The sequence below is a fragment of the Tiliqua scincoides genome, chromosome 3 (assembly GCF_035046505.1).
Source record: "Tiliqua scincoides isolate rTilSci1 chromosome 3, rTilSci1.hap2, whole genome shotgun sequence".
Taxonomy (NCBI): Eukaryota; Metazoa; Chordata; class Lepidosauria; order Squamata; family Scincidae; genus Tiliqua; species Tiliqua scincoides.
Genome location: NC_089823.1, coordinates 39,515,298 through 39,527,979, shown reverse-complemented (window position 1 = coordinate 39,527,979; position 12,682 = coordinate 39,515,298). Strand labels below are relative to the sequence as shown.

The following is a 12,682-nucleotide window of genomic DNA, read 5'->3' as shown; positions in this document are numbered from 1 at the left end:
TTTTTTTCAAGCCAAGGTGAAATTAAAAGAGATTTTGGCCCACAGTGTAAAAAGCTCATTATTTTCAACATGTAGTGGGGTTTATGTTTTTGTGGCCTTTTCCAATGTTCAGAAACTCAGCAACACAAGATATGTTTACATCAGCTACTTTCATTCAACATGCCACTGGGCTTCAGGCAAAGAAGATGCAATTTGTACTATAGTCTGGAAACCATTGTGACTGTATTCCTTTTAGGGCCCAATCCTATCCAGCACAGAAGCAGTGGCGCTGAATGCCCATCGCTGTATCCTGTGCTGGATACAAGCAGGCTGGAGGTCTCCTCAGAGGAAGGGGGCATTTGTCCCCTTACCCTGAGTAAAGCCCTGACCTGCTCAACGGGGCTTCTTGAATCTGTGCCAGCAAAAATGCTTCTGAACCTGACACAGGGGATAGGATCCAGCAGAGGCCTCCGCTGGTCCCATCCCTCCCCTAGGCTGGTCCTTCCCCTTGCCCTCCTCCTGCCCAGAAATGCCTCCCCCACGCCCACCTTTTCTATCCCCCATGCCGCTTGGCGTTCACCTTCTCTCTGCTGGCGGCCAGGGCTCTGCAGCAGCGTTGACAGGGCAATGCATGTATTTTGCATGATTAAGGCCCAAATCCTAACCAACTTTTCAGCACTGGCATAGCAGTGCCAATAAGATGTGTGCTGCATCCTGCAGTTGGGTGGTAGTCACAAAGGCCTCCTCAAAGTAAGGGAATGTTTGTTCCCTCACCTTGGAGCTGCATTGCCCTTATGTAGGTGGTAGAAAGTGGGTTAGGATTGTGCCATAAGTTTCCAGAACCACCTATAGAAATCCAGTCATATTCCTACCCAAAACCCCTCCTATAGGTGAGACTCGGCCATCTGCAGTCCGGACCAGATGTGTGATCTTGGTTTTCCTTGCTTTTCTCTTCTGGCTGCCAACCAAAGGTTCTTGCATTATCGCAGATTCTGGAGCATTAAGGAAAGAGAGACAATTTTTATTCTTCTATTCTGGCTCCTGTGACTGTTTTCTTCTGAGAATATGACTAAAATGGAACAAGCCCCTTGAGTTGCTAGCAGTATATATGTCCTTTGGTGCATACTACTAGGGATATGTGGAAATAATAAAAGAGTTCTTTGCAGGGTTAAGTCTAGAAGATTCTAGTAAAGAGCAAGATGAAAAACAGTCCAAGATGCAAATGTTCATCATGCTGGAGTAGCCTTTGGGGTATGGTGGAGCTTCATATATTTGGCTTTTTTTTTTTTTAACCTCTTTAGGACATGAGTACAAAAATGTAACATCGGAGCCAGAATTTAAAGAAGACTTCTAATTAGTAACAGCAAACGCATGGGTTGCATGACTGCTGTTGCAGTGGCTTCGCTTTCCCCAGACTTTAGCAATTAATGTTGTCAAGTGTTATAGCATTGATCTGGGCAATCGGTGCGCATTGTAAAAACTACCTGTACCAAACCTGTCTCCTACTTTCTCTTCTCCTAAGAGCAGAGACCACTGATCAACTGTCAGGAGTTGAGTGTAATGTAGCAGCCTCACATGTAGATCTTTTTGTGATTGCAGGACAAGAGATGAGTAAGCAGACATTCGTAAGCAGACATTTCTGCTTGCTGATCTTTCAACACTTAAGCAAAGCAGCTATCGCAATACACTGCAATTGTGGGGTTCCCTGTTATTGAATTTTTTTTTAAAATTGATGTTTAATTTTAAAGTATACATTCCACTTATATTTACATAATCATACATCAACAATCTTTTTTCCCCTCCCCCCTTGAACAGCGACCATTAACATTAAGTATTTATATCTGCAGCCATAAGCACACCTTTTGGATTTTATCCATTATAACAGTATTGGTCTCCCCTTCCCTTACCCATCTTGTATATCTCAACCATTTCTTTTTTATCTCAATTTTCTTATCTTCCCATGTCTTATCCTGTTTCAATATTGATACTATGTCTGATTATATCCATTCATATAAATACCAATTCCATTTTTCCACAGTCCATTTTGATGCATCTTTCCACCCATATGCTACAACTGCATGGATAGCTAGAATCATAGCTTTGAATAAATCCTGATTATTTTTTTTACTTGTTATTTCCCAAAACTCCCATAAATAACTTTTTCCCAGAGAGTGCCAGCTTAAGGTTACATAATTCCTCCACCTTTTCAAATATCAATTGCCAAAAATCAATTACCTTAGAACATTCCCACCAAAGAGGGGCATAATAACCCTTTACCCTCCTACAGTGCCAATAATTTGAATTCCTTCCCTTAATCATATAAGCCAGTTGGGCAGGTGTCCTATACCATTTCAGTATTAATTTCATCTCCAATTCTCTAAATTTTTCCATTCTAATCTCCAATATTCCTTTCATTATTCTGTCTATCTCCTGTACTGACATTCCCACCTCTCTTTCCCATTTAATTTATATTAACCTAGTCATATAGTCTCTATCTTTATTCATTAAATTGTATAACTGTTTCGCCATACCCTTTTTATTATCCTCTTTAAGACTATATATTTTTTCAAATTGAGTATCCTCTGCTGTCAATCCATATAAACCTGGTAACTTCCTATTTTTTAACTTCTGTATAACACTCAACATTTCTTGTTGTGTAATATTGTCATTTAATACTAACAAATCCTCTTCCTTGATTTTATTGACTATAACTTCATCAAATTGTTTCCCCTCCTCCGCTTTAAATAAATTGCTATAAAATTTTTCAAAAATCTCTCTTATCCGACTATCCTTATAAACCTTCTTTCTCATTTCATTTCTCACGCACACTATCTTTTGTCTTTCCTTTCTTTTCTTTCAGATAATTTGCCAAAGTCTTCATCGAGCTTATATTTATTCTCTGATACTCATTCTTCACTAACAGATCCTTTTTCTATAGGGCAAATTTGTCTAATTCTTGCAATTCATCTTTCAACTTATTCAGCTTATCTTGAGTTTGCCTCCTCATCTTCCTCTGTAATCTGTTCTGTAATTCTGTTATCTCCTTTAATTTTTGTTGTCTTTTAATATTCATTTCCTTCCTAAAATATATTTCTTTAGTAATACATATTCCCCTAACTACTGTTTTTGCAGCATCCCATACAATATCTTCCTCTGCAGACCCTTTATTTTCCTTGAAATAATGTTGTACCCCTGTTATTAAATCCTCCCTATCCTTCTGTTGCAAAAATATTTTAGGGTTAAACCTCCAGCGTTTAGCCTTTCGTTCTTCCTCCAAACCAAACTCTGTAATAATTGATGCATGATCAGAAATCCATATAGGCCCTGTTTCCACTCTATTAACTTCCATATCATTAGTTTCTTTTACTAAAATATAATCAATACAAGAAAATTTTTTATACCTTTTCGAAAAAAGTGGGCTGCTTTTCTTCTTGCAAGAGACTAAATACCTCCTTCAATCTCCATTTATCTAACTTCAGCTTCCTATTCTTCATAATATTATTAAAATCACCTACAACCATCAAATCACCTTCATAAAATGATTGTAATCTTTGGAAAGTTTGATTCAAAAAAGAAGTTTGACCTTTATTAGGTGCATAAATATTTGCCAAGGTATACTTCTTACCATTCATACTAAATTTCAAAAAAATAAATCTTCCCTCTTTATCTTTAGATATCTCCAACATAGTTATATTCATTCTAGAATGTATAAGGATAGCCACACCCCTTGCTCTCTTTGTTCCCCTTGATTCTATTTGCAAACTCCAGACTGGATTATTCACCAATGGTCTTAAATCCCTCTTACTTTTATGATTTTCCTGAATACACATCAATCCCCAAAAGCTGGAATGAGGAATCCAGCATGATTGCCTTTTGGCACCCAACACATTTTTAAATTTAAGGTCTGAAGCCAAACCATTTACATTTAAGGAGAGTAATTTAATCACCCTCCCCATTTTTTGTTTATAACTTGTAGATCTTTTTGTGATTGCAGGACAAGAGATGAGTAAGCAGACATTTGTTTCTGCTTGCTGATCTTTCAACACTTAAGCAAAGCAGCTATCGCAATACACTGCAATTGTGGGGCTCCCTGTTATTGAATTGCTACTGTTATTATATAAGTGACTGTTTTTGGTTGATCCTTTAAAAATAATAGGCACAATCCAGCAAATATTAGTAATGATGGGCAGCCCGGCTGCTGCTGCATCCAACAAGCCCACAGCAGCTGTGGGTGGCACCTCGGGCCGGGTAAGGGAAGTAGCCCCGCAATGGTGAGGGAAGAGCATTCATGTAGGGTGCTGAGCCCCACATGAACACTCTGGATCGGGTGGAAATGAGCTCCACTGGACCCGCCTCCCTCCCTCCCTGCTCCCTCCCCCCGGCACGCATCCTCCCCACCCTCTCCCTGCCTCCCCCTTCCCGGAACACCTCCCTCCTGCCTCCCCCCGCCCCCACTTACCTTGCTGCAGCACGGTGGTTCATGTGACCACCGAGCGGCGAAGGCCAGGCGCCCACCCGACACTAGCCCAGCACCAGCCAGCGCTGGACTAGCATGGGGGCTTGCCCTGCGTTAAGCCTTACAGCACACTTGCGACAGTGTGCACCGGTGGTAAGCCGGTGCATCGAGCCCAGGATTGGGCTCCAAGCCCCACTGAAAGCAAGAAAGGGACTTAGGACACAGCCTCATTTTCTGCCCTCCCCCGATGCTATCATGGTATTGATGCCCTACATCCCATGGGGGCGGCCAGTCCCAGAAGTCTCCTCTGGGTATGGGAACATTTGTTCCCTTATCAGGGGGTACGTGTCTGACACCAGAACAGGTCTACTCGGACCTGCACCAGTAATTTTGCAGGAGCAAGACCGAGTGGAACCAGGGAAAGTGGATAAGGGCCCAGAAGGGGGATATGATATTGGTGGTGCCACTACTGCTAATACTGCTCCCTTCCACCTCTCATTCTGCCCACCTGCTCCCTGTTTCTCCCTCTTCCTGCTAAATTCTGCCTATCTCCTGCCTCCTTTCTGCCACCCACGCTGACTTACCAGTGCCAGGGAATGAGACGGATCCACTGGCAGGCTGCCAGCATTGCTCACTACTTGCGGCAGCAACCTGGCTACTTCAAATGGCAGATCGTGTTTGCAACTGCTGTACAGTGCCTTATCACACTGGAACACTCTTTCTGGTGGCATAAGGGCACCTTAAGATTGGGCTGCCCTTCGTGACTAATGCTGGTTACTTTCACAATATATTCACAATATATTTTAGTCTGGAATTAGGTCTCACTCTACACACAGCTCAAATCCAACCTTTTTAGGGCTGTCCTCCCCGCCACCCCCCCCCCTAGTTTTACCGTGATTTATTGCAAAATTTTTACCAAAATGCAATCATAACACCAGCCTGTCTATTTTAGGATGGCAAAATGTAATTGAAGCTTTTCACAGCTATCATGCTTTTAACCAGAAGATTCCTGTGAATGTAATTGCTTACTGTTCAGCACGGCCAGGGCATTATTATTAATCTCCCTTTAATTAGTTCCTGCTCCTCATGGAAGAAAAAGCTAACTATCATTCCTGGTTTCTTCTCAATGAAAAGCCTTCAATTTAGAATTGCAGGTCTTTGACTGAACAGAATTTACTTCTGAATGACTGTGATACAAGGCTCTTGGCTATAGCAACAGGAATTGCCAGGTAATACAGGAGTGTATTAAGTAGTGTGTGAAATGTTTATTTTAATTTGTTGCTAGCTGTTAGGTGGGAAAGCAATGACTCACCTGCCCTGAAAGGCTCTAATGTAACAGCAACCTCTTGTGCTGCTGATTTAGTCAAGACTTTAGCTGTACTGTGCCCAGTGTATTTTCTTTTTAATTCATTTGCACTTCTGCCACCTGCACTTTTTACAGTACAATTTTATCCATGTGAAGAAGGTCTATATTCGTATGTCACAAATTAGGTCTCAGGATGAGAGATAAAAGCTTGTTCAAGGCCACCTAATGGGCCAAAGTCTGAGTCTATTACTTCCTTATCCTATAACAGAAAAGAATGTTGTCTTTAAAAGCAGCACTAATGAAATACGTTAAACCTATTGCTTTTGGAAGTTTCTGCAATGGAAAATTTAAAGCCTGCAAAGCAGAAGTATACGTAATAATAAACAAGCGTCTCACTTTTCAGAGAGATAATATGCTTTCTCTTTGTCCCCCACCTACGTCAACGGAAAAGCAATGAACAGAATGTGTGAAAATCCTGTCAGGCTAAAAAAAAAATCTATACTGCCCCTACCCTTATACATGCATACTTTAACTGAAGTGTGATTGCAACAGCTTCTGAACTAGCACAGCAGCTGCTATGGATTTGGAATGTACACATTTTACCTTTATTAGATTTGAGTTGATCTGCTGAGCTAACCTTCTTCTTTTTTCTTGGTGCAGATGCACTTTTTCGGTCAAATGTGACAGGACTGTACTGAGGGAGGCTGTTGAATTTTTTCTCAAATTCTTCTTCAAGCTTTGCTAAGCTAGGGAGAGGAAGGTAGAAAACCAACACCAAACAGATTCAGATGGGTTTTAAAAAACATGATGGGAGAATCTTCAGTGGAATTTATGTATTTTATCACCTGAAGCAGTTAGGCATGCCCAGAAGAAATATGATTCACCCTGGCCAATTTATGTGAAATGAAACTTTAACTCTGCTCTGGCTGTGACCTGCAATGGGAGACCCCCCTCCCCGGTACATCTGTAGTGAGATTATGCAGTTCAATTCTATTCACAGAACATCTGGAGCACAAGCAGTGTTAAGTTACAGAAGGCCCTGGGGAAAAGCCCTGCACTGGGCCCCCATGGCATCCTTCATCTGCCACTGGGAGCTATCATGGTCATTTGTACTGTAGGATTAGAGACAGACCCAGCTAGATGGGCCATCTGAGCATGGGCACTCATTGCCTAACCTGGCTAATCCTTGATGCCACCGCTGAACACGAGCAGCATACGTGTGTGGCCCTGGGGAAAAACCTTTTTGGATTCCGCAAATCAAACTAAAGGACCATGGGCAAGGCAAGATCATGTGGGAAGTCATTTTAAACAGGTGTCCCACATGGAATAATGCCCACACAGTTCCGTTTTCATGAGGTTACCATATTGCTACTGTGGTAGCAGTAGCAATGTATGAATTAGGTCTAAGCAAGTTTGCCCTGTGTGTGTGGAACTGGTTTTCTTTTTACCTTTCTTTTTCAGTGCAAAAGACAATCATGCTGGGCCCCTCAAATATAACTTAACATGTCAGACAGTATCAGGAGTTTTATGTGCTTTTTATGGATTTAACAGAGGCATTTGACTTCTTTGATAGTAGGTAATTATGGTAGGAATTGCCTAGAATTAAATACAACACTACAACACTTTTTTATGACACAGGCTTTAAATTTAGGAAAGGAGATGCATTATGTAGCAATGGAATGAGGAATCCAGCATGATTGCCTTTTGGCACCCAACACATTTTTAAATTTTTTAATGCTGGCAGGCGCTGGGCTAGCGCCAGACTAGCTCCAGCCGGGTGCCCAGCCTCCGCCACTTGGCCTCTCATGAACCTCTCACAAACCACCGAGCCGTGGCACAGTAAGCGGAGGCGGGGAGGGGGGTGGGGAGAAGGCATGACAGGGAGGGGGGAGGGGGGCAAAAGGTTGAGAGAGGGCGGGGAGGAGGCGTGACAGGGAGGCGAGGGGTGGGGAGAGGGCGGGCAGGAGGTGTGCCGGGGGGGAGGGAGCTGGGAGGCAGAGAGGCAGGTCTGGTGGAGCTCTGTTTCCACCGGATACTGTCTGTTTGTGTAGCGCTTGACGCCCTACGCGAACGCATTTACCTTATCGCTGACCTTTCAGTCGGCAGTAAATTGAGTAGCCCCATTACGGGGCTACTTCCCTTACCCAGGAGAAGGGGACAAAAGTCCCCTTCTCCCAAGGCACATCTGCGGCAGCCTGAGGCGTGTAGGATGTGGTGGCAGCTGTTTGAGGTGCCACTGAAGCTTTGCCCCCTGGGCAGCTCAGGATTTGGCTGCTAGACTCCTATATGCAAAATCTTAAAGATTTTTTGCATAGCATTATGGGCCAAAGAATTTGGAATGGTACACACACACAAAATACAATTTTGGGAGGTGAGGAGAGGATTATGTGGCTTATTAACAAAAAAAATTATTACTTCATATAGAAAAATATGCTAACTGGGCAAGAGGCCCTTTTTCAAGTGGGTGCTCCTCTTTTATTTAGCTGGGGAGAGTAACTGGCCCTCCTCACCCCCAGCAGTGTCTTTTCTAGTGGCCGTCTGCTAGTGTTCTTTTGCATCTTTTTAAATTGTGAGCCCTTTTGTGACAGGGAGCCTTTAGTTATTTGATTTTCTCTGTAAACCACTTTGTGAACATTCGTTGAATATCGGTATATAACTACTGTTGTTAATAATAATAATAATAATAATAATAATAATAATAATAATAATAATAATAATAATGTAAATTCATAGCCTGGCCTGGACTGGCCGTTTTAGCAAGGCCTGCCAAGATTTTGGACTGACGATCAGCCTAAAGAAAACACAGGTCATGGTTCAGGATGTGGACTCACCTCCCTGCATTACAATCTCTTCGCATGAACTGGAGGTTGTCCATGACTTTGTGTACCTTGGCTCAACGATCTCCAACACTCTTTCTCTCGATACTGAGCTAAACAAACGCATCGGTAAAGCAGCTACCACGTTTTCCAGACTCACAAAGAGAGTCTGGTCCAACAAGAAGCTGACGGAACATACCAAGATCCAGGTCTACAGAGCTTGCATCCTGAGTACACTTCTGTACTGCAGCGAGTCATGGACTCTCCGCTCACAACAGGAGAGGAAACTGAACGCTTTCCACATGCGCTGCCTCCGGCGCATTTTCGGCATCACCTGGCATGACAAAGTTCCTAACAACACAGTCCTGGAACGTGCAGGAATCCCTAGCATGTATGCACTGCTGAAACAGAGACGCCTGCGTTGGCTCGGTCATGTTGTGAGAATGGATGATGGCCGGATCCCAAAGGATCTCCTCTATGGAGAACTCGTGCAAGGAAAGCGCCCTACAGGGAGACCACAGCTGCGATACAAGGACATCTGCAAGAGGGATCTGAAGGCCTTAGAGATGGACCTCAACAAGTGGGAAACCCTGGCCTCTGAGCGGCCCGCTTGGAGGCAGGCTGTGCAGCATGGCCTTTGCAAGTTTGAAGAGACACTTTGCCAACAGTCTGAGGCAAAGAGGCAAAGAAGGAAGGCCCATAGCCAGGGAGACAGACCAGGGACAGACTGCACTTGCTCCCGGTGTGGAAGGGATTGTCACTCCCGGATTGGCCTTTTCAGCCACACTAGACGCTGTGCCAGCACCACCTTTCAGAGCGCGATACCATAGTCTTTCGAGACTGAAGGTTGCCAAGACAAATTCATAGCCGCATCCTAACTAAATGCTGCTTGAAAGGTACAGAGGCACTGCCATGGACTCTGTTGCAGCCTGCTGATAGCCAGAAATCATGCCAGGGTGAAAAGGGAACTAAAGGAATATTTCACTTACCCTTCTCTACTCCGCAACTCTGTGAGATGACAGGATGTACATGCTGAAATTCCCTTTTCTACCCGATTGCTAAAGACCCAGGACCATAAAGTTGAAAGGTTGGCCACCCCCGTCCGAGAGGCTGCTGCCTGATTTATAAATGCTAAGGGGCTATAATGGAGAATATCTGTTTCCACACAAAGCTTGCAGTTGCTGCATTGGAGTCACTTTGCTCATAGGTTGAGTCACTGCCCCAGTTTAGACTTATTCAGTTCCTACATATCTGAACAGTTCACAAATACAGTGGAAGCAGTTCTCAAACTGTGGGTCTGGGACCCACAAGTGGGTTGTGACCCAATTTTTGGTGGTTCATGAAACTGAGATGGCAGATTAGGCTACATGCATCAAAGGTTAAACAAGTTGCTATTTGGAGAGGGGCACTGCTGCCCATTCTACTGTACCAGGTGTATATCAGAGAAAGAATTGTACCAGCAACTTGATAACACATGTGCAACCAAGGGACTATATATTACTGCAACTATCTGTACATTACAAGGCACAGTGTTTTCTATGGACTGTATGCAGCAGTATGTGTTAGCTATCTGTTGATTTTTGTCACTTCTTATGTAAACTCACACAGACTGGAAGGAATCAGACCTAACAGGTAAATTCTAGATTTTACTGTTGCATTTCTCTTACTAGAAGACAGATTTTTCTTAATCACTTTCATTCAACATTAGACGATGAAATGGAATTCAGTTCTATGTATTTTAGAAGCAGCTTGAAAATAAGTACTGTACACTTCTTATTGAGCACCTGCAGGTTATAGCACTTACCCCAAAACTATTTCTTCCTTTGGCTTAGGTTTCTTAAGCTTTTTGTTCCCACTTGTCCCACATGGGGAAAATGCCCAATTTTCTTCATTCCAGCATCCTTCATGATCAGAACTGCCCCCTTTTCCTGAGCTCCGTTTCCCTAGGAAAGATATTACAAGGAAAGAAGAGTATTTGAAACCACACCATGAAGCGTCACAAGGTCGGTAGGAAAGCAGGCAGAGAGTTTAGGTTGTTTTTTTTTTTTGCATAGACTGGAACTTGCAAGACTATAGTATGTTAGAAACAGCTATTTAAAACTTCAACTGCCAAGCAACTCCTTATATAGTTGGTGTAAATTAATTATCCAAAATCTCAAGAGAACCCCACTTAATTAAGGAAAGAGAATGCCAAGATAGAAGAAATGGAAAATGCCTATTTTTTATTCATACTTTCACCTTTCTCATTTTGGACTTTGTTTCATATTCTACCAATTATACTAATTACAATGTACTAATTAAAATTTGACTATAATGAATTACTACAATAAAATGTACAATTTTTATTCTATAATGTAAACCAGAGAGAACACTTTTGGTATGTGTGAGCTGGTGTGGTACAGTGGCTAAGACACTGAGCTATGAATCAGGACTTCCCTGGTTCACATCTCACCTCTGTCATGAATTCACTGGGTGGCCTTAAGCAAGCCACTACATTGCATCCTCGGCTACAAGATGGGGACAATAATAATAATTATAGGGTTGCTGTAAGGATTACCAGAAAGCACTTTGCATGCTAAAATAAAGCACTACACAAATGCTAAGAGTTATTTTATCTCCTTTACTTGGTCTGATAAAATATAACCAACAGTTCAGCTTTATTTTTTAAAAAATGGACAGCCCAATCAACTCAGAAATAAGCCTCACTGAGTTCAATGGGACGTACTCTCAGGTAAGTGTTATAGGATTTCAGCCTAGGACTGCAATGCCAGAGGTACTGGACATTGTATGTGCCTGATTTAAAAAACAGGATAATTTATAGAAGTGAATTACATTTTAGATACGTGTGAAGAAATACGAGTATATCTACCAGATTAATCTAGTAATCAGTCCTGAACAGGAAAAAATACCAACCATTTAATCACAGGTTTTATCTTCAAAAATTATCTATTTAACTCTCCTGGTATTTGGGGCTGGGGATTGGAGATGAGCATGTCAAAATTCACATACCTCGGTCAACGTTGGCACGCAGGGATGTAAGCATGCCCTCTGACACCAACGTTTTGTACAGGGCACCTTTGCAAGCGCGCTCAGATTTTCTTGAGCCACAGGTCTCTGCCTTTTTGTTACAGTCACTATCCTCTGTTTTGACCTGCTCTGATAAGCTTTGTGGCATTGCCTCCTCCACTGGGGTCAGCGTTTCCGATCTGATGTTTTCAGGAACCTCACACAGCAGCTCCTTGCTGTCTGCAATATCAAACAGATCAGGGGGTTTTGTTTCTTTGGTGGCTTCTAAACATTTCTCTTTCAGTGCCCTTTTCTCTTTTGACTTAACTTTTTTCTTTGGTGACTTTGTGTCCAAGATGTTCCCCTTCACAGTTGAAGAAGGGCGGACTTTTTTCCGGGGCATTTCTATGAGTCTTTCTGCCCCCCAGTCCCCTTTTGCAACTGCTTCAATAGTATAAATTACACTCTCAATGTCTGACTCAGAAGACTGCCTCTTTTTGCAAGCCTTCTTAGGGGTACATTTTTCAAGTGCTTGCCGGTCCAGCTTATTTTTCTTCTTCTTCTTTTTTAGCTTTTCTGGCTTGCTTAATCCTAAGGTGCTGATGTTGGCCATCGTCAGCTCTTGGGAATGGCATGCAGAATCATTTGCATTTGTGCTATCAGGTCCCACTAACATTGTGCTGTCCAAAACAGGATCTGCAACATGACTGCATCTTGTCACCTCCTTCAACACTCCAGTCTTTGCCTTTTCATGTTCTTGGCCCCTTGACTTCTGAGATTTTTCAGTTTTTACTTTCACCTTCTGTGGTTCTTCAACTTTTATCTCCTCAGTTGCTTCTAAGGCTTTGACAACTCTGGATGCTTCTAGTTTTGCTTTTCCAGGTTCACTCACTTTTACTTCCTCTGATGCAAGGCACATCTGAAAAAGTGTAAAATAGTAATTTCACTTTCCCATTTGAAAGAGCAATATTGCAAAAGAGTTCTATGAGATATGCTAGAAAAGCATCTTCATTTTAAACAGTTTTGCATTTCGTAGCCCATGTACTCACAGCAACACTATTAGAAAACATGGAAGATCAAGGCTTCAATCCTATAAACCAGCGTTTCTCATACTTTGAG

At 42.5% G+C, this 12,682-nt stretch overlaps 1 protein-coding gene across 12 annotated transcripts in view; it reads right to left on the bottom strand.

Moving 5' to 3' along the window:
* BBX (BBX high mobility group box domain containing) overlaps positions 1-12,682 on the bottom strand; it is a 178,374-nt gene that overhangs the window by 16,601 nt on the left and 149,091 nt on the right. For all 12 annotated transcript variants that reach the window (XM_066620461.1, XM_066620469.1, XM_066620470.1 and 9 more), the window contains 4 exons: positions 11,567-12,482; positions 10,362-10,500; positions 6,345-6,487; positions 852-971 (listed from right to left, as the gene is read on the bottom strand). In XM_066620461.1, coding sequence (XP_066476558.1) covers positions 852-971; positions 6,345-6,487; positions 10,362-10,500; positions 11,567-12,482 — 1,318 coding nt within the window. The remainder of the gene's footprint in view (positions 1-851; positions 972-6,344; positions 6,488-10,361; positions 10,501-11,566; positions 12,483-12,682) is intronic.